This window comes from Mus musculus, chromosome 14 (assembly GCF_000001635.26).
Source record: "Mus musculus strain C57BL/6J chromosome 14, GRCm38.p6 C57BL/6J".
NCBI classification, from domain to species: domain Eukaryota; kingdom Metazoa; phylum Chordata; class Mammalia; order Rodentia; family Muridae; genus Mus; species Mus musculus.
In genome coordinates, this window is record NC_000080.6 from 5,037,889 (window position 1) to 5,059,824 (window position 21,936).

At 43.1% G+C, this 21,936-nt stretch overlaps 1 protein-coding gene and 1 long non-coding RNA gene across 3 annotated transcripts; both read left to right on the forward strand.

The window, feature by feature from the left end:
- The first annotated feature begins 512 nt into the window (after window positions 1–512).
- Gm41089 lies at window positions 513–9,772 on the forward strand. Of its 2 annotated transcripts, XR_874125.3 has the most exons (3): window positions 513–805; window positions 1,787–1,927; window positions 9,711–9,772. It is a non-coding gene; the product is annotated as a predicted gene, 41089 (long non-coding RNA). The 2 variants fall into 2 exon arrangements; XR_874124.1 differs by lacking the exon at window positions 513–805 and having other exon boundaries at window positions 1,685–1,927.
- Window positions 9,773–12,740: 2,968 nt separating this feature from the next.
- On the forward strand, window positions 12,741–21,355 carry 4930555G01Rik (RIKEN cDNA 4930555G01 gene). The gene is made up of 5 exons (NM_175393.4): window positions 12,741–12,952; window positions 13,685–13,847; window positions 14,808–14,939; window positions 15,613–15,796; window positions 19,982–21,355. Exons 1-5 carry the CDS (start codon window positions 12,823–12,825, stop codon window positions 19,988–19,990), a joined length of 618 nt encoding a protein of 205 aa, NP_780602.2. The 5' UTR covers window positions 12,741–12,822; the 3' UTR covers window positions 19,991–21,355.
- The last annotated feature ends 581 nt before the right edge of the window (window positions 21,356–21,936 follow it).

The window sequence follows — 21,936 nt, forward strand, 5'->3', positions numbered from 1 at the left end:
CTCCTCCTAGCTGCCTGGATGCTAGTCTTCTCCTGTTTGACTTTGGAATAAGATGTGGAATTCTCAAATATTCCTATACCATGCCTGCCTGGATACTGCCATGCTCCTGCCTTGAAGATAATGGACTGAACCTCTGAACCTGTAAGCCAGCCCCAATTAAATGCTCTCCCTCTGTTGCCTTGGTCAAGGTGTCTCTTCATAGAAATGAAACCCTAACTAAGACAGTATGTCTGACTACATACATGTCTTATTGTTGTTTTGAGATAGGGCCTTACAAGATAGGCCAGACTATAGTCAAATTTACCATCCTCTTGCCTCAGCCTTCTGAGCAGTATAATTAAAATACCCATTGCCAGCTTTTAAAATATTTTCAATTAAGAAAATACCTAGACACTTTTCAAATGTTTCAAGTAATGCAATGTCCATTTTAGTATGCAAATATTTTAGTGTATCATGAAATATTTACAAAAAGTATTTCAAACAAGGTTAATTACTTAAACTCTGGCCTTTTGTTAGCTTGGATTTGAGACAGAGTTTGATGTAGCCCAGGCTAGCCTGGGACTCCCTTTGTAAATGAGGAAAGCCTTGCAGCACTGATCCCCTGCCTCTATGCCCTGAGCATTAGAATTCCAGGTGAGTGACACTGCACCTTGTTTCTATGCAGTACTGGGAACTAAATCCAGAGCTTCATGCATGCTAGCAAAGCAGTCTACCAGTGAGCTGCCTCCCCAGCCCAAACTGTTCTGCACTGTTCACTGCCTGCCAAACAGGGGAATGACCCCGGGGATCTTCAATGGGAACTAAAGTAAGTGGGCTTTGTTCCAATGATAATATTCACATTGCAAGTATTTAATAACTATGCAGTCATTCATGGAAAGATATTTGTGTGTGTGTGTGTGTGTGTGTGTGTGTGTGTGTGTGCCCGTGCTCTCCCGTACATGTCACAAGAACATATTTGATGAGGTCAAGGTCAGCTGTCTTCTTCTTCTTCTTCTTCTCCTTCTCCTTCTCCTTCTCCTTCTCCTTCTCCTTCTCCTTCTCCTTCTCCCTCTCCCTCTCCCTCTCCCTCTCCCTCTCCCTCTCCCTCTCCCTCTCCCTCTCCCTCTCCCTCTCCCTCTCCCTCTCCCTCTCCCTCTCCCTCTCCCTCTCCCTCTCCCTCTCCCTCTCCCTCTCCCTCTCCCTCTCCCTCTCCCTCTCCCTCTCCCTCTTCTTCTTCTTCTTCTTCTTCTTCTTCTTCTTCTTCTTCTTCTTCTTCTTCTTCTTCTTCTTCTTCTTCTTCTTCTTCTTCTTTTTCTTCTGTGTAGCCCTGGCTTTCCTGGAACTTACTTTGTAGACCAGGCTGGCCTCAAACTCAGAAATCCACCTGCCTCTGCCTCTCAAGTGCTGGGATTAAACCGGGCATCACTATGACCTGCAGCTGTCTTCTTTAGTCACTTTGCTCTTTAATTTTTGGACAAGGTTGATCCTTAAACCTGAATCTCTGATTGGCTTGGCCAACAACTCATGGGGATCCTCCTGTGAATGCCTCCCCAGCACCTGTCTTTTATGAAATGTGGTAGAGGGGTCTGAATAAGAATGACTGCCCCCATCCCTGACCCCTCCCTACCCCCACTCCACACAAGCATGCCCCCAGTCTATGGAATGTAAACACTTGGTCCTCAGTCAGTGGCATTATTTGGGAAGGAATTAGGAGTTTCTTTCTGGAGGAAGTACCTCACTTGGGGGGGTGGCAGGGTCTGGGAATTTAAAGCTTCACACTGCTCTCAGTTGGCTCTCTCTGTTCCAGGCCTTCAGTGCATCATGCTGCAGCTTCCTGCTTCTACTGCTATGCCTGCCTCATGCAGCCATGCCTCCACACCAGGATGACCTCTTATGCTTCTGGAAGTAAAAGCCCCAAAACAATCTTCTATAAGCTCTCCTGGTCAAGGTATTTTTATCACAGCAACAAAAAGGCAACAAAGACACATGAGTATTGGGGATGTGCCTCAGTTCCTCCACTTAACACAGCAAGCACCTTACAGTCCGAGTCCTTGCTCCTCCCCTCAAATATTTTCAAGTTCTATGAACAACACACTTACCTATGGGCCATATGCCTACCTACACTACTCTATCAGGAGCACATTTACACATGTATATGTAAGCATGTTGTATGTATAAGTGTGTGAATGCAGAACTAAACACACTATTAGTAATCCTAACCCATCATACTTAGAGGGTCTTGATGTATCTTCAGGATGACTGAGAAACCACTGTTAGTGAGGCCTCAAAACCAACAAAGCCTTAGCCAAATCTGGGGCCTGTGCCTCTATTCAAGCCTCTCTCACCTTATACTCCTAGGGAGAAGATGAGGAAATATCTTCATTCTCCTAAGGGTGCTTCTCTTCTTACCTGGATAATTCCCAAAGACTAGGAACCCACTGTTACCTTTAGTAGCTCTACTTGAATTACCTCCTCCACAGACCTCACCTTCTCCCCTCAGGAGCAGTATGTGAGCTAAGAGCCACCATGATGGGCACCACAGCACAAGGTACAGCCTGGAGTGCCACAGTGATGGGCACCACAGCACAAGTTACAGCCTAGACTGCAGGAGGTGGGCTGTGAGGCAGAGGCCCATTAGTCTTAGCAACTTAATACTCTGACTTCAGATGTTTGAGCACAAAACAATTTTTTATAAATACTGACATATGAGCCAGTGTAAAATGCAGATTTCCTGATATTCTGATATGAATATCAGAAGCAGTATTCCAAAGTTAGATAATTAGCCATAATCGTGGCAAATGTTTGTCAGAAAGTCAAACAGAAAACAAACAAACAACCAAAAAAACAAAACAAGAACAAAAAACAAAAAAACAAAAAAACAATAAAAAACCCAAATACCTTTAATCCCAGCTCTCGGGAGTTAGAGACAGGCAGATTTCTGAGTTTGTGGCCAGCCTGGTCTACAAAGTAAGTTCCTGGACAGCCAGGGCTATACAGAGAAACCCTGTCTCGAAAAACAACAACAAAAAAAAACAAACAAACAAAAACATTTTCTTAGATTTATTGTAGTCTTCATAAACATGCTTTATCCAAAAATTAAACAATACAATCTTTCAAGTTCATTAAGCCCACAACTTAAGAGTGCCCTCTATCAAATTTTTTGTTCAATCTTACTTCCTCAGTTCAACTTCTACCATCCCTAATTTTTTTCAAATGGCATGAATCTTACTAGCTGATATTGGTATTAATAGGCATGGAATTTTGACCATTGCATATAAGTATATGATGTGCCATTTTTGAAACCTGCCATTTTTCTCTTTAACTCACTTTTTCAGGTTTGTTTGTTTGTTTTGTTTTGTTTTGTTTTTTTCTGAGACAGGGTTTCTCTGTATAGCCCTGGCTGTCCTGAAACTCACTTTGTAGACCAGTCTTGAACGCAGAAATCTGCCTGCCTCTGCCTCAGGAGTGCTGGGATTAAAGGCGTGTGCCACCAACGCCTGTCCAGGTTTTTGGGTTTTTTGGTTTGTTTGTTTTGTTTTGTTTTGTTTGAATAAGTTTTCACAAGTTAAAAGTATGGTTAGCTTTAGTTTTCAAAAAAATCAAAATTCAGAAAAATTACAAATGCTATGAAATTCAAATCTGTCTCCATTAAACAGTAGTTCCAAGATGTCTGAGTAAACATGGCTGAAGCAACCTTTGACTCTGGTAACTGAAGTCATTGTCATGTATACATCTACTGAATTTTAGATGCCAGCACACGCTCAAACAAACACTAATCCAAACTGTTTCCATGTAAGACTCCCATAAGCCTTAGGCAGCTAATTGTCATGAAATGACTGTAGATGAATTGCTTTTGCAAATCTGTTACTAGAGGGAGCATCCACTAATTTAATCATTTTCCTCCTCAAAATCTTGTTTTAACTCCTCCACTAACAACGGACAAGGTGTTGAAGACTTCTAAATCATAAGAACGTTAGAATATCTAAGTCCCTTAACATCCAGTAGCCTCTGACTTTATTATTAAAGGAAAGCTCAACTTTGAGATTAATCAGCACAAAAATGCCACAAAAGCACTACCACACCCTGAAATACCCTAAAGAAGTTAACTTGTGATGAACCACCATGGATGTCTGAGCCCTACACTTTGAGGGAACCTGCAACACAGAAGTCTAGGCAGCCTGTGGGCACAGCACACCAGAGAAACTGACTGAGAGGCTCAAGCATCTTGCTGTGGGTGGGAAAGCACAGTGGCTGGCAGAATACAGCTTCCCACAGGGCTTCAATAGCATGCAGCACATGGGTGAATAACCAAACTCCCTTTAAGTTTCCTAAGTTGGAACTTGCCACCCGGATTTAACCGTGCTCCAAGACAATTGTTATGATGGCTAGACAAGTGTTCCAGAACACACCCTAGATATCTCTTAATCCCAACTCAGGAATCTCTAGAGCACTTTCGAGTCCTCTGTGCGAGGCAACGCCCCATCCAGGCCGTGCCCCCGCACCCCTCCTCCTGATACCAATTGAAGGGACCTCCCAGAGCATTCCCTCTGCCCAAAGCCCTCTCATAGGTCCCCGGCCAAGCCTTACCTTGGTCCCCATCTGTCCAGAGGTGGACACTTTACGGATCAGCTTCTGGGGCCCCTCATGCTCTGATTCACTCTCGAACGAATCCTCACCAGGTCCTGCAGCAGTGGAAAACTCTCTGGCCCCAGGGACAGCTCCTCCTGCAAGGCCTTGAGGGTGGTGCTGGCTGCAGGCCCAGGCATCCTCTCTGATTCCTGCAGGGACACAGCAGTGCCCTGAGGGGCTATGGTCAGCTGCTGGGCTCTGCCTGAAAGTCTGAGCCCTGCTCCTAGCTAGCACCATCTTCCATGATCCCCTCTGCGCAGCACCCTGGACCCGGGACCCTGGATCACAAGTGTCCCCTGCCTAGACCTCTTGGGTCCTCTGTGCACTTCACGCCTGGGCACCCAGCCTTGGGATGTTCTGGTGTTGCTGACCCAGGATATGACCAGCACCAGAATGAGATGACAGATGTTGAGATAAGCCTCAAATGATCTCCCTCTTACTCCTCCTAGGGTCTGGAGGGCTCAGAGGGAATGGAGAGTAGAGATAGGCAGGGGCATGATGCAGCAGGCCAGGCAGAGGAGATCCTCCTCCCCTTGTTCTAGGCAGCAGGAGTGAGGAGAAAGCTCCTGAGGGAAAGGGGGACATGGGGCTATCTCCTATGTTCTGGGGTGCACTCTGGACCCAGAATCCCTCCACATACTCGGACCACAAGGTCCCACTCCAGCTAAGTAAAAGTTCCCTCTGCACAGGAGAAGAACTCGGTCTCATGGACCCTCACTCAGCACCATTGCTAGGACCTTACCTCCCACCTCTGCCTGGGGGTTCGGGGCCTTTAGGCCACCTCTACAGTGCTGTTTAGTTTTGGGCCCACCCCCATCTGGCGCATTAGGTAGAGAAGAGCATTTTCTGGGAGGTTCAGCTCTGCTCTGAGAGCTTTTGGTTCAGAAAGAGTGATTCCCTTTGGCTAACAGGAAGCTGGGAAGGGCATGGTGAGGACTCGGAAACAAGAGAGGACATGCATGCAGCCCAAGATGACAATATGCCGAAATAAATGTCTAGGCTAAAGCGCCCATCCAGAATGCCTGGAAGAATGCACCGAACTACGTGAACAAAGTATAAAGCAAAGAATATATATACACACATCCACAGGAGAGAACACCTCTCCCTGGTGCAGACTAAAGTCTGAGGAAAGAGAATCCACAGGCTGGAGCCTCAGCTCCCAGGCTTCCCTGGCCAGCTGCTTCAGCACAGCCACAGGGAAGAGCTACCTTGCAGCAGCAGTGCACAATGCACATTCGACCTCAAAATCCTACACAGGTGGGGGAAGAGGGGCTGAGGGAGAGGGTAGGAAAAGGACAGGCTTCCTGCTGTCCACCTTAGAAACCTTCACAGTGCTGTTAGTGATTTTCCAATGGTGAAGTCCCTACCGACTTGGGGGGGGGGTGCTCTCTTCAGTAGATCAATTCTTTTAGCCCTTCAGGTTCCTCCCCTAGTTTGTCACTTAGCCTTGACCTTGAAAATTCCTGGAAACTAAGATTTGGGGTTTTGATTCTTTCAGGTTTCAGGTGCAACCTTAAGCCCAGCAATGATCCGCTGCCAGCTCTAAGAGATTTTAACTACACTGAAAATGTGAAATCCCTTTCAGTCTTTCCGCAAGAGAGTGCAGCCATGTTTCTCAAACACAGAGACAGCCTCTCTTGTGCTTCAGTTATTCCCTTTAGTGAGAAAAACATGGGGTGAAATGGACTTCAAAAGTCCTTCTGGCCCTATAATATGAACTTCTGTACCTACAAGTACACACTGCTGAGAACTTTCTAAGAAACAATAGCATTAAATGGCCTTGGTCGGAGATCCAGATCAGTGCCTAGAGTACAGAAGGCCCATACACGGCCAAAAACAAAATAATGCCCTTTTATTGACCTTTGTCTTAGTCTGGCTATTTGGTCACAGACAAGTCAAGACAAAGACCCCTAGTAAAAGGCCTAACACAGTTCAGACTTTTCCTTTTAATGTAAAGAAGACAGAGGGCACAAGCTGGGACCAAAATGTGATTATGTTTCTAATGTTCTCTTCCCCACACTCTATATAGTGAAAGGTCACTTTGGCAGCTATCCTGTATTTCAACCCACACATTAAACTTTCAGGTTTTATATAGCAACATTTCCCAGAATCCAGTCAAGGGTGACTGAAGTGAAAGGTGGTCTAAGGCCCATGCCTATTTGGTGAAGAAGACGGGTTCCATTTCTTACTCTTTCAAAGGATGCTGATTGCTTAAAGACACATTGCACAGCTTCATATCCAGGAGCCAGGCAATTAATTCCTCAAAGTGCAGGTATCTGTTACTTATAAAAACCTAGCTTTGCAGCCTGCTCTGATCAACACAGAATTCAGTAGCCAGCTCCTAAGGCCTGTAACTTTGAAAAGCAAAGCCAGTCTAAGCCAGTTCCTGCCAAGTAAATGACTGCAACTCTACAACATCTGCAGCTGTAGAGGAAACCCAGGATGGGTGGAAATCCTGTGTAGGCAAAGAAAGGAAAGCTGCCTCATTTCCCACTAAAGACAGCTCAGGGGAAAAGCCTGGTGGAAGCCCATCACTTCTGGGAAACTTTCAAGGAATCCCCAATTTAAAATAGTTTCTGACCTACTAAATGCTTCTCCTAGTTAAAAGCTTTCACAGTGGTTCTCTGACCTAAGGGACATGCACTTGCCTTTTCTTTGTTCAGTTTGTTTCTTTGTTTTGAGGGAGTCCCCTAGTACACCTCAGGCCCAATCTGACTTGGAATTTATGGCAGGTCTCCAGCATCAAACTCTATTTCTCGAATTGGCTACTACCATTTCAAATACATGGCATATTGTCTCATTTGGTTTATAAAAAGTTCCTTGACTTTCTTTAGTCTTTTAGATTTTCAAATAATTTCTCCCCTGCTGCTCACGAATTCCCTTTTACTACTGTTACTTTGAGATCTTCATTGGTGAGCCATTGTAGTGCACACCTTTGGTTACAGAATTCCAGAGGCAGAGGTCAGCAGGCCTCTGAAATGTGAAGCCAGCCTGGGCTATACAATGAAACTTCCACGTAGAACATATCACTAATCTTGTTGAAAGCTTGCATGTTGGAGTTTAAGAAATGAGTGGTCCCAAGAGCTGGAAGCCAGTCTGGGCTACATTGTAACAGGCCCGCAAGGGCTACACAGCATGAACTTGTTTCAAACAAACAAACAAACAAACAAACAAACAAACAAAAGCAAGAAAGAGTCTTGGCCATACAGCGTATAGATGCTACAGTCAGGGTTATACAGAAAGGAGTAAAGCTGAACCCCCAGTCAGTTTTCTTCTTAATAAGGTGCCATACCATCACCCCCAAAGTACAAGAGACATAAGCCAAAGATGATTAAAACTTTATGAACACTCTATTACTACTTACAGGTATTTTGAACTAATCAATTGCTCACAAGCAGAATCATGAGTCACTTAAAGTGTCTAATCCCATGTCCTACGGTTTTACCTTCAATTGTGATAGAACTTAAGAGTTATATGTCATATCTTGAAAACCATGAGTGGGTACTTGAGAAGCAATGGTGCAGGGCTCATGTTCCTGATCAGTCCAGAACCAAAGGACTACAGATGGAACCAGCACAGACTGGAAGGCTGCCCAGGCAGCAATATGGAACTGACTCAGCAATCACTATGTATTCCATAGTCAGAACTTAACATTCAAAACGTTTGCCCTGGGTCAATTTTCTTAGTTGTTACGCCGATAACAAAACATTCCGTGAGCAACAGTGCTGTCGATTACAGGAACTTCTGTGGTCCTAGCCAACAAGGCCAAAGACTCACCATCCAGGCAGAAAGGGGAACTGTACAACCTCTAGCTTGTATTGTGGCCTTTTTGCTTTGAAACACTTCTCTTTCTAAGTGTCCATTAATTCTGGACTATTAACTGGTATACTGCCAACAGCTAATGCCAACAGGTATAGAACCATTTGAAAATAAAAACCAATTTTAGGCAATGACGTATAGTCAAGCCTCTCTCCACTTAAGGTATTTTATAAATACTCCCACATTTTTAAACAGAGCTCGAATTCTAACTACCTATCTGCTACCCACTCCCACTCAAGATTAAGGACTGCCTTGCTAAATATCTTCCAATCGCTCATTCTCAACAGCAAAACACTTTGATTCTCCTTACTTATTTACTTTAGTGATGCTAGGGCAAGCCTTGCACTGACATATGCTCTGTCCCAGATCTACATCCCAGCCCCCATTTTTTCTTCTCCTGTCTCTGGATCCAGAGTCTCAATATGTAGCTTATGCTGGCTCCCCAATCTGGGCCCTCTTTCCTCACCTAGTTGTTGTGAATACAGGTGTGCAGCACCACACCCAATTCCCCAAATACTTTTTGGGCTAAAATTTAAATTATGCCTATATTCACTAACACTGGACTATATTCCAAAGCTAGCAAGAAAGAAAACCAAGAAACTTACTATGCTAGCAAGTATCTCCTCTAGGCTCAAGACTTAGCCAGACTAACGCTAAATAAAGCTAATATGTATCCAAATGTATCTGATTAACTTAATTTCACTCCCTCACAGAGAGAATGGCAGGAAGTCCCAGAAAATCCCTTTTTTTCCACATGAATCTCCAAGGAATCTTTTGTTTTTCTCTCTGAATAGGAGAAATCAGGCCATCAAAGTTTAGGCTCCATCAGGAGAGAGGGAGAGAGGGAGATAGAGGAAGAAAGAGAGAGAGAGAGAGAGAGAGAGAGAGAGAGAGAGAGAGAGAGAGAGAATGAGAATAAGGGAAGGGAGAAGGGAAGAAGGGAGAAGGGAGGAGGGAGGAGAGAGACGAGAGAAGAAGAGAGAAGATGGAAGAGAGAAGGGATAAGAGAGGAGAGAGGAGAAAGAAGAGAGGAGAGAGAAGACAGAAGAGAGAAGAGAAAGCATAGTATGCCTTGGTTGACTGGTGAAACAAAAACATCTATGAGTATTTTAACCTATATGTCTTTAACATTGCAGACCTATTGCTTAGGAAGTCTTTCCATCCAGAAAATAAGCATCAGAGAGTTAGTCAGCTGTCCTTTCAAAATAGGACAAGAGAAATATACTCTTCTGCATTTTGGCCAGAATAAACCTGATAATATGCAAAGCTTCTCTCTCTTTTAGGGGTGATGATCAGAATGGTCTCAAGCAACTCCAGAATTTCCACACCAAAGCAGAAGGCTTATGAACTCAAGGACCAAAAAGTCCAGCCAAGCAGCTATTGAAGCTAAATCTAAAGGCAGATTCATCAGTGCAGCCAAATCCCCACTGAATCTAATGGAAGAGAAAGCAGGAAAGAGCCTCAAACTCATGACAAAAGCAAAGTATGTTGAGCCCTTTGGTGTCCAGTGCACACGAATCTATGGGAGTCTAGATATGATAATCCTCTAGAACATTCTTTAGGAAAGCAGCAGGAAAGCAGCAGTATGCTCTAAGGTACCTGTGTGACCTCACTTACCTTTGCCAGCTTTTTGGGTTTCTCTACTGCTGGTCTGAGAACAATTGGAAACTCCTGGAATAGATGTCTCATATCTCATTTCCTTTGTCATTGTTAGTATACTAGTGGGAGTAGGTTTGATGGAAAAATACTCTCAAGAACATTAATAAAACAAGTGCTTCATATGGACCATCAGGACGAAGTACCAAGTTCAAGGACAGTTCTGCAAGAACTGCTCAAAGACAGCCAAGTGGAGCAAGAAGAAAGCCAAGCAGAAGTCATTCATTCCCAGCACCCTCAGCACCTTTCTCCAAGACAGGGTCACTTAGCTTTGGTAGGAGAAGGGATGACCTGAGATAGCTGCTCCATATTCCTTCAGAAAAGAAACAGACAGCAATATTGGGGAAAGAATATGGGTTTCAGGGGGCAAAAAGCAGAGTGTAAAGTGAATAAGTAAAAAGATATTAATACAAAAATATTTAATTATTTAACAAAATGGGACAAAATGTATTGTTCTAGTAATTCTAGTGTGTATACAATAACAATCACTTTAACACACAGAGAGACTAGATGTTGTAAAGTAGGATGCCTTTTTTATTGACATAAACTATGAACATAGCAAAGATAAATAAAAAAGAAAGACATGCATCCCAAAGATCCATTATTCTCCTCAAGTCTAAGTGTTTGTGCTCACCTTCACCAGGACTCTAGAGACCTCTGTTCATCCAGGTCTCAGGGCCCATCCAAAATACAGTACTGAACCAGCTGTGGCCAAGTGTTCCTGTGTTGTTGACTGAGCTCTGCCTCAGGTTCCAGAGACACTGGAGGGACAGCCTTGGCCTTCAGGTGGCAGCCATTCCAGGCCCTCTGCCAGCTAATGCAGTCTTCCACAGAGGCCTGTCATTTCAAAAATAGAAGCTTGGGTATTCCAAAGATTGGAATGCCACACTACAGTCATGATGAATTGGTTACATGAGAACATACAAGTTAACAAATGTCTTTATGACTGTTTTACTTATTTGAAAATGAGAAATTAGATCATCTGAGGAGTGGTTGCTAAGAGTAAAATCACTGATTAAAATGAGTGATAGGACTGTACAGAGTATGGGCTTAATTTTCTGGGTCCAGTGCAAATAGCTGGGAGAGTTCAAAACAAAACCAATAGAAACAACATGAATACTAACAAAAAAAATTGTTTAAAAACCTTCTGAGTGCTGGGATTAGAGCCATGTAACAACTCTACCCTACTTTTTAATGTATTAATAATAAACAAACAAACAAACAGACATCCCTATTCTAGTTCTAGCAGTTGCATCAGAGAGAGCTGTGTGACACTGCATGCTGCTTCCTTTCCCCAGATAGCTCAGGTCTTCTGTCCTATACCAGGTCAGCTGGACCTAAGACAGTGTGGTTGACCTTGTTGGTGCCATGGCATGATTCTGCAACAATCCTTTTCTTGGTAAAATTGATCCTGTATAGAGTGAGCCCCTTGTTGTTGGATCCAGGACCCGTTAGGCCAGCAAACACACAAGCTACCCTCAGTGAAAGAGAAAAGGAAAAATGACATTGAAAAAAATATGTGCCCTAATTGGAAGAAAAAGCCCTCAACTTTGAAGCTATCACCTATCTCCCCTTGATTTTTGAGCTCTGCATATTGATATTGTGTGGCTCAAGAAGGTAGTGAATTTCAGATGGTTTCCCAAAGAAGACATACATGATTTTTCACTCTTTATCTGTGAGGTTAGCGGGCATTATAGCACAGATTCAGCAGACCCAGCATAAGAACACAGAAGCCAGAGATGATAATGCCAAGGGACAGCATCCTGAACTTATAGACACATTAAAATTGAGGTTTCATCTCAACTCAGGCCATTGCACTCCCTGTCCTACCTCCTGAGTCTTATGTTTGCTGTGAGTACAGTATCACGGTAAAACTAGCAACATCCTTATTGCTCAACTTCTCAATTCCGGAAGACAGATATTGGAGAAGTTATTGCAATGAGGCTACAATGTAGTAATGTAAAGTCCGGGATGACCTTTGCTCTCTGATGCCCACTTAAACTGTCTGGTTGTATTTGAGAACAGGACCATGTGCAAGATAATGTTTTGAAGATGGGACAGCAAGTTTACCATTTATATTTGCCCTGGAGTTGATCCCCTATGTTTCAAAGAAAAGGGAGTTTTCCTTGTAAAAGATAGGATTGTAAACAAGAGATTTTGTGAAACCCATGGATATATATATGTAAAAAATGCACACTATCAAGGAATGCACAGTTAGAAAATATTATCCAGGTTTTATACAATTAAACATATAGAAAAAAGATATTTGCCTCTGTGAGACAGGAAAACCCTGGGAAATTGGAGTGTATGTCACATTAATTGTCTCAGATGGCATATTTATTTTTGTGAAACATCTACTACATCCACAGTCCCCAGAGATTTGGGTATTAACAAAATCTCTTAAGCATGTCAGAGTCCTAACCAACGTTCTCCCTCAAAAGCACATGACATCTAATGAAGCAGTAGAATTCTCCAGCTTTGGAAGGAGAGGTTGCCAAAGGGGATCCCACGGGTCCATGAGAGGCTCCAGGAGAGGCACCCCAGAAAAGGACCAAGCTGGGCAGAACTAGTTAGCAGGTAGATCATGGCAGTTGCTAATGACATCATCAGTAATGCCTTCCTTGGAGAATCTCTTGTATCTAGGATAGAACTAGAATCCTCTGTGTTGTCACCTGCGTTGTGGTGACAGCAACTGCCTGTGGTTCATCCCTTCTGTTTGCTCTGGGTTCACCAGCAGGAATGTTTTCCAGGCTGCTCAGGCTATGTCTGAAAGGGAATGGCGATGAAGGAGAGACCAGACCAAAAAAGAAGGAAGAGGGAATCCTTTCTCATGAAAAAGGAAGAAGGAAATTGTTCTGGAGAAGGCACAGTGAGTCCTGGGCAAGGTTGGGGAAATTCCTGGTAGAGGTAGGCTTGAGCTGGGCCTTCCAGGAGTAGGTCTTACAAGCTGAAGCCTTGGACTTTGTCAATGTCAGACAAAGAGTCAAAAATTTCTGATCATTAGTTTAACAGAGCCAGGAATTGACAAACCTGCAGCTACTTTTCTGGGAGCTATTTAATTTCATTTTGAGTGTCAAAGAATGCCAGGAGTGGGCACTATGAGAATAACAGTGCATCCTTTCATGGAAGGGAGTTGAAGCACTTCATCTTCCAGATTACTGTAGGTAACTTGAGTCTCTGATGAAAAGAACAGAGAAGGATGCTCCCCTGGCCATGTCATGTGTTGAGGTCTCAGACACTTTGGATTTGAAGACACATGATTAATTAGGGCTTGATAGTGCTAAGCACTATGAACTCCAGGATTTCCCTGCATCACATCTGGTATGACCTACAATGTTCCCCATATCTTTATGTTTGAGGCAGCTTATAGATTTCAGGGCAAGGGGGCCTGTAACAGGGAGTGTGGCATATGTCTGACAATGGTGGTTAGGAAGAGGAACATAGCTTAGCAAACCAGCTAGAAGATAGCTTTGCTGCTCTTTTAGGGATTCACCCTGTCTTTACCTTTTCTCTCCCTCAGTCTTCTTCTTGGGACTCTGAATGGTCTCCCCTCCCCTGGGCCATCAAGTATGCAAACTCATTTGTGTTTATCTATCTGCAGGGCCTGCTAGAAATACTTCAACCCAAAATTCCAACATCACAAATCAGATATCAAATATAAATAAAGTAGAAGAACTGAAATTGCATATAAGGAAGATCAGCAATGAGAGGAAGGAAATGTGTGAAATCCTGAATGTTTACATGTATGAGGATTTAAACTACAGGTAGGAATTATGACCAGTACCCTATTGACTGTATTCTGCCATCTGTTACCCCAATTTCCTTCCATGAATGGAGTGTGTCATCTCTCATCATTCAATTAGGTAGCCCTGACAGGTGTTTAATTGTTGGATAAACAAGGTGCTGTGTGTTTATTATCATCTTCTTTTGTACTTGACCTTGGGGTGCTTGCAATCTGATTGTTGCTCTAAACAGCTGGAAGGACCTGCTCACACTTACTGTCTCTCAGTGTGTGAATGCAATGCCTGCAGGCTATCACGGCTTTACTCTGATATTGTTTATAATATTCTGAGAGATGGCACCTCACAGGATTTATTTGGCATTCTAATTGTGTCTGTGTGTGTGAATGTAGATGTGTGTGTGTTTTGTTCAGGACTGGGGCTCTGGGACCTTTGATGGGGCCTGAGGATTTGTGTGAAGCACAGTTTGCAGGTCCTGATAGTGTTGAGTCCATAGAGGTCCAAAGTGATCACCAGGGAAGTTTGCTCCTGGTGTTTCCTTGGTGTCACACAGGAATCTACTGGGGGAGGAGGTGTGATAAAGCCTTTCTCCTCTAAATACTAGTTGTGTCCTCTGGGAATTCAAAAAACAACAGGAACCAAGGAATGATAATCCCTGCCTGAAAAACAAGAGGAAAGTCATTACAGATATCTACTGGACCCATTCCTGTGGCACAGTGTAGTGGAAAATTGTCATAGAAGTAGTCTATTCCTTCATGCTTGTCCGGGAAGCGCTTGAAGGTCAGCTAGCTCCATTTGGTCCCCTGGTTCTGCTGTCCTCTACCCAGGATAGTAAGTTTAATTAGCACCAAGGGGACCCAGTGTGAATGAGCCAGGATGTGGCATGCACTCGGCTTGGTAGTCCATGACATAACCTGTTGGCACATGATTATTGAATCCTTAATTCAGCAGATTATTTGCTTCTTGGGTCATGCCCTAACACAGGATGAACACTGAATTCAACATAATTAAATCACAACATGAGAAGACAATGTTGGATATGAATAAAATGACCCAGTCCATAATTGGTTCCATGCAGTACTCCATGGAACTGATAGAAGATAACTATTCCTACAGGTGAGTCAGTGACACAACTGATCCCCAGAACTAGGCAAGGAATGCTTCTATCCTTTTAGGACTTTGAACAAAAGCAAGGGCTCTGGTTCTATGCTATCTGTTTTTTATCCAGGAACCCTGCCTTGAGGCAAGGATCTTGGATTTGTACCTCTTGGACACAGTCGTCCTAAGTGTGAAGAGTGTCCAAGACCCTCCAATCTTTATTCTTCCAAATTTAAGATCCTGTACATTGAAAACTTTTCCACCATGCTGGGAATATCCAGACACCCTGAACCTCTATGTTTCTGACCACAGATTAAAAGATATAGGATTCCCGACAAAAATGAAAAGAGTATACACCTTTTGGGTCTTCTACAACTCTCAGAGGGGATAAGCCCTCTCCCTGCTGAAGGTTTTATGGTACCACAGACCTATAATCAACCATGAGGAACATTTCCTCTTCTGTGATGTGTAGGGAAAACTCTTGGTGACAGGGTTTTCAGAAGGTTGTGGAATCCTCTGGAATATGGGTGGTATCTTGGTTTGACTTGTCTTTGTTTGGTTCTGCTATGTATATTGTGGACTCTTCTCAGGCTTTCTGGGGATCAGGGCCCTTGCAGGGATCATGGGACTTGTAGGAGTGGCAAGCCAATGGAATCTGGCTGGGAATCACCAATTTTTCTTTGTGGATCAGCATTAAGGAGGACCACCTCCTCCGTGAGTGCACTCAACTCAACAAAAAAGTAAGGATATTACTGAATGAGAACAGAAAGCTGCTGGTGGAGCAGGCTGGAACGCAAGTGTCCTGTGGGGAAGAAAAGAGGTTCTGTGAGGAGGCCAGCAAGAACATCTGTGCCTCAAGTGCAAAGGAACAGCAGGTAGGATGATGTGTATCAGAGGCAGATTGCCCTCATGTCTAACCATAAAGATAGACAATCCAATGTCACAGTCCACCAACTTCTCCAGGCACTCACCTATGTCTCCTCCAAGGGTTTGTTTATGTGATCATCTATATGGCTCTCTGTGGAGGTAGCCTGGTTCAAGAAACTGCATATTTGGCATGCAAATGTTCCTGCTCTGCTAGAATCACTAAGGGGGATAGGTTGTTTACACATCACAACTCTACATGCCTTAAGTTTGAAGGGTGCTGTGTTGGAGCCCTTCTTGAGAATAGCAAGAGCTTTGAAGGAAGAAGTAAAGGCCTGTAGCTCATTTGCTTTACAGGGATCTTGTGAGATTCTAGGTAGGAAATAGTTTGCAGCGATGACACCTAGTGTAATTGACAAATAAGTGGATTTCATTGCTGTCTTTTGGCGGCTTTTCTATTCCCCCTTTTCCCCCTCTATCTCAAAATGGTCTCTTCAGGCTTCATATATCTTGGTTCACATTTACAGAGCCTGAGTAGCAGCTTGTCAGTCCTATTTTCTTTCAGTGTTGCTGGAGTGGTCATTCCTGGGCCTGAGAGTCTGGAGTTGGCTGGATGACCAGAGATGACAGAAAGGCTTCTCACAGGCTGAGGTTTGGTGTGAGATCTGAGGCGTCATGAAAAAATTTCTTAATATATGCCCCCAATTCTGATCAAGAAGAGTGTTCTCTAGTGCTTTTGGTTAGATGTTTTTTTTCCACCACCTGTGACAGGGATTCTCTGTGCAGCCCTGGCTGTCCTGGAACTCACTCTGTAGTTCAGGCTGGCCTCAAACTCATAAATCTGCCTGCCTCTGCCTCCCAAGTGCTGGGATTAAAGGAGTGTGCCACTATGAACCGGCAACTCTAGTGGCTTTTATTCCTATAAATAATCACAGAGTCGTTGGGTCTCCCTTGAAACAACTCCTCTGCATAGTCTGAATTATCTTGGTCCTGAACCATAACAGATACCTCATTATTTTCTGCTCAGTTTTGATTTTATGTGAATAAGTCTGTGTGTGCTTGAGTGTGTGTGTCTGTGTGTTTCTTTTTGTGTATGCATGGCTTTTCTGACCTGTGTCTCTCTCAGTATGTTGGGAGGCCAGTCAATGTCATCTGAATTGTCCAGTCATTCTCTATATTACTTCTTTGAGCCTTGGTCTCTCAATAAATGTGACATTTACTGTTTGTTCTGTACAGTAGTCTTTGCATCTTCTGTCCACTATCAGGTAGCACCCCTCTCTTATTTATTTTAACAAATTGATAAACAACACAGCTATTTTAAAAATAAGTGTTAGATTTCTTCACTTTCCCTGCATAGAGTTATCTCCCTGGGCAACTTGGTTTTGTCTTATTGGCTCCACCATGAACATGCACAGAATCCTACCCTGCATAACTCTGCTAACATTGTTTTTGCTAACTATATCGTGGGCATGGCTTTGTTTCAGGTTAGATTCCCCCTCATAGTTGGCACAGTGCTGCATTTTATAAAGGTCACAGCACATCAATCAACCAGCTTTCTTCTGACTGATATTGAGGAAGATTTAATATCACATGAATTGTAATAGGTGGAAAAGTTCCTGGGTAGTGACCAAAAGTCACTGTCTTCCTCTGATGCTACCAAGGAACCAACATGGGGCTTGCTGTGGGCTTTTCTTAGGAATCTCTTTCTTGGGAATTTGGTATTGTGTTGTCCAGGTTATCTGTGCCGAGCTTGTAACTTCCTTGTAGGACCAGAAAGTATCTGCATGAAAAAAGTTTCTGAAGAGGAGTTAATTACAGATGAGGGCCGCAAAGACTGCCTGAGTCTAAGAACCTTACACACGTACACATCAGAGGTCCTAGTAGGTGCTCATGCAACAGGAAATGTGCTGGGCAACAGTAATATTTTCATTGATTTGTGTTTGTGTGTCTCTGTGTGTGTATTGTGTCCTGTTTATGTTTGTGTTTCTTTTGTATGGTGTGTGTGTTTGTCTGTGTGTGTTTTGACCACCTTTGCCTGAGCTTGTTTATACTAAGGTTGTGTGTTTGCTTAATATAAGGTAATTTTGTGTTTGTGATATGGGTGCTTTTATATACAAATGTGTTTGTGTGTGTTCGTGTGTGTTTGATTGTGCATAAATGCAGCTGTGTGTGTCTCTAGAGGCCAAATTTAATGACAAATGCACTCTGAGGTTTTAGTTTGAACCTATGAAATATCAAATACAGCAGTCCAATTATTCTGCATGCTCACCTAACTGCAAAGAAAAAAAAGGACACAAATATTGTTGTAGGGTCAGATTTTTAATAACTCGAGACAAAACAATTGATTCTCATTGAAATTTTTAGGGGAAATGTAAGAGTTATGGTATATGGAGGTAAGGAGGACATTGCTGTATAAAATCCATGTGTTTATGTCCCTTTTCTGCTCTTGGTGAATTGTGAAGGACCACTGGAAGGTCAGGTGGCTCACTGTGTCTTTTAAGCATTCCAGGTTGTTTTCCTCATTGCCTGCCACCATTGCATTTCCTGCTACCTCTGCTCAGTAAAGCTTTGCCTTGTACTTTGTCTTGGATTTTACTCATTGAGAGATTGAGTTGCTTGGAGCTGAACTTGCATCCAGGAGAATTCCCATAGCTGTGGAGCAAACCATGCCTGTTAAAGGAGCCCATTGAGGGTCTTGATAATCTAAAGTACTCACACTATCTTATCTGTGTAGCATTTAGCATGACTGTTCTTCAACATCATTTTCTCAGAGTTAAAATCAGCCTTAGTGGGGGTTGGGAGAAATGAGGACCTTCAGACAGTTCTGGTAGTATAAAATTGCTTATGTCTGTTAGAGGCCATGTTCAGAAAGTGGAAAAGAAGTCCACTTTGACCCAGTGCTTCCAGAACAAGGAGGAGTTATCCACAGAGTTTAGGGCGTTCAGGGTTGTAGTGGTCCTCAGAGCAGCCCTGAAGGAGAAGCTATCCTGATGTCCATCTGCTGAAGGATGAAAAGGCCCTATGTGGTACAGCCCTTCCATGAACTCAGTGTGTGATAATCCATGCAAGCTTTTGTCCTTCAAATTGTCAGCCTTATCCTACTCAAAATAGCTCTGACACAGTCACATTCTAGGGAGAAAAATATTCCTTTGCATCCTGGTTATAGACAGTTCCTATTACTCTGGGCTCATACCTTTGGACACCAAGTCAGTCAGGTGATGGAAAAGGGAGATCCTATTGGAAGAAACTGTTTACTTTGGGACAAGTCTGAAACAATGAGCAACAACAAGAGACTGGTCCATCACCAACATGTGAGCCTAGGCTGGGAAACAAACCTATTCTACACAGCCTTGGGAACTTGCTGAGCCAGATTGGATAATAGGACAAGAACCCTGAATCCCAGACTGGTATATGAGTGGAAAGCATATCACTGACTGTGTTGCCTATATGCTATGCCCACTAAGTACCTTTCCCATTCAAGATTTGTTTTTATGCCTCCAAAGTGTCCTGGGAGATTTTTATATTAGTATTAACCGGGAAACTAAACAGGTCACTGCAGTACAATATGCTTGTATTGCATAAATACAAATATTATGTGCGTTTGAGGGTGTAACCTACAATAGTCACAGGGGTGTTTTTCTGTTTCTTCATGACCATCACTTTTAAGGTTCAGTGCCAGGCCTTGTGAATATTTTTATTTAGCAAAGTTTTGCAGATACTGCAACCTATGAAATACCCATGGGTTTTGTGTTGTATGGTGTCTCTGGTTATTTGCAGATAGAGGGATTGACAAAAGGAACCCTGTGAGGTTCCTGCACTGGAGAAATCATCATAGCCTTCACTTCAGTTCAGGGCACGCTCCCACCCCATAAGGAATCCACATGGTTTCTAGGTTGCTTACATCTCTCTTGAACTCATATTCAGACATTGCTACAATGTTATTGCTAAGTAAAATATACCTGCACAACTGGGGAAATGTGGTGTTTTTTAGAACTCCAGTATAATGTGTAGCTGACAGTTCCGATTCTAGCAGTCTTTAAAAGGTGAGAAACATTTCCAAGCTCAGGTGTTCTAAGACACTTGGAATGCACGGTATGATCTCAGCTGAAAGGTATGTTGGATTCACCAGCTGAATAGAGCTCTTCTGGGAAGGACAGCTGAATTGACAAATGCTTACCAGGCCTTTTCTTTTCTAGCTTCCCTAAGTGTGAAACAGTCTAACAGAAACTGGAAAATGGCACAGACCACGACATGATCTCCCTCAAAGAGAAGTGCTGGAGGAAGAGCACTGCGTGTGCACAGGAAATACACCACTGTTGCCTCTCATCCCTAATAACCATGGCTGTAATGGGCTGCATGCTCCTCCTTTATTTTGGTTTCTTGGGTATGAACAGGCCTTAATTTCATCTAGCCTCTGGCCCAGGAAGAGTGCACATTTAAAGGGACTTAGAGAAATGCTGAGACACATCAAGAGCTGCTGGGCATCCTGGAAGAATCTGAGAGTTTAAATTTATCTTTTCCTGATGGGTCATCATCAATAATTACATGGAGATCAGTCAACAAAATTGTAAATCCTTGGATCCAAGTTTACAACATGTGTTCTGCTTTGACTTGGGAGGCCATATCCTTCAGACCCACACTCCAAAAGGAGAGTGTTGCTTAAATTTCTCCTGCAAAGATTGTTACCTCCAGGAACTGCTTTTCTGCTAAGTTGCCAAGGACAGCCACAGGCTGTAAGGCAGTGCTACAAAATGAGCAGACTAAGAAATTTGCTTTGCACAATTTTTGTGGTTTGATTTTGGTTTGAGTTATGATTAGTTTAGTTACTTGGTTTTTCTTGTTTTCATTTGAAGTTTTGTTATTTATTGGTTGTTTATTTGTTCTTGTAATTAATTTGATATTTTGGTAAGGCTAAACAGAGTACACACTGACTGTCAGCTTTCAGTTACAATTGAGTACATTGTATTTATTCTTAGGACTAACACAATGATCTCCAACTCTTTACTCTTAAGATCCTTGTTATTTCACTTGTGATCATGAAATCCCACAGATATCAGACCCAGATGGATCTCTGCATTCTTCAAGGGACCTGGGCTCCATAGTTTCTTCACAGCCAGACTGAACTACAAAGTCCATCATACATTCAGTGTGGAGAGTGTGTCTAACTCTCTGGATAGGAACTTAATGTTGGAAAACTTACCCATGCTGCATCCTTGTTGTCAAATATTTAGCTACTGTGAAAATACTGTGGATGATGGTGTTGAACGCATTAATGGCAAATACATCAGTATTTCTGTAATAGCTCTCATTAAATCAAAGCATAGTCTAAGGGAATAAAAAGCTGTCAGAAAACACAGCAGTGTATGCTTCTGCGTTCCCTCAAATATACAATCACTGGAAACTGCAAGTAGAGATAATAAATTCCACAATCTTTTTGAGGACAGGGTTCTCTGTGGGTCCTTCAAAGTTTATTTTATTACTTTATGATTCACCTGTGTCTGCCAAAAGACATCATCAAAAACGATGAAGATTGTAACTAGTTATCATCCTATAAAGTCCTAACAAATGCCTTTTTTGTTTGATATTTTCTTTACTTACATTTCAAATGTTAAATCCTTTCCTAGTTTCCCCTCTGAAGATCCCCTTTTTCCTACCCCCAACCCCTGCTTCCCAACCCACCTACTCCCTCTTCCTAGCCCTGGCATTCCCCTTTACTGGGGCACAGAACCTTCACAGGACCAAGGATCTCCTCCCGGTGATGACCAACCAGGCCTTCCTCTACTACATATTTAGCTAGATCCATGAGTTTCACCATGTGTTTTCTTTGGCTGGTGGTTTAGTCCCAGGGATCTCTGGAGGTACTGGTTAGTTCATATTGTTGTTCCTCCTATGGGGCTGCAAACCTTTCAGCTCCATAGTTCCTTTCTCTAGCTCCTTCACTGGGGACCCTGTGCTCTGACCAATAGATGGCTGTGAACATCTACTACTGTATTGGTCAGGCAGTGGCAGAGCCTCTCAGTAGACAGATATATCAGGCTCCTGTCAGCAACTTCTTGTTGGCATCAGTTGTAGTGTCTGGTTTTTGTGGTTGTTTATGGGATGGATCCCCAGGTGAAGTCTCTGGATGGATATGAGATGTCCTCCTGCCTCA

Coding starts and splice junctions, on each gene's coding strand:
- 4930555G01Rik (NM_175393.4), top strand. CDS start 12,823: ATGTTTTCCAGGCTGCTCAGGCTATGTCTGAAAGGGAATGGCGATGAA. Junction 12,953..13,684: donor ATTGTTCTGGAGAAGGCACA/GTGAGTCCTGGG, acceptor ATCTATCTGCAG/GGCCTGCTAGAAATACTTCA. Junction 14,940..15,612: donor GAAGATAACTATTCCTACAG/GTGAGTCAGTGA, acceptor TTTGTGGATCAG/CATTAAGGAGGACCACCTCC.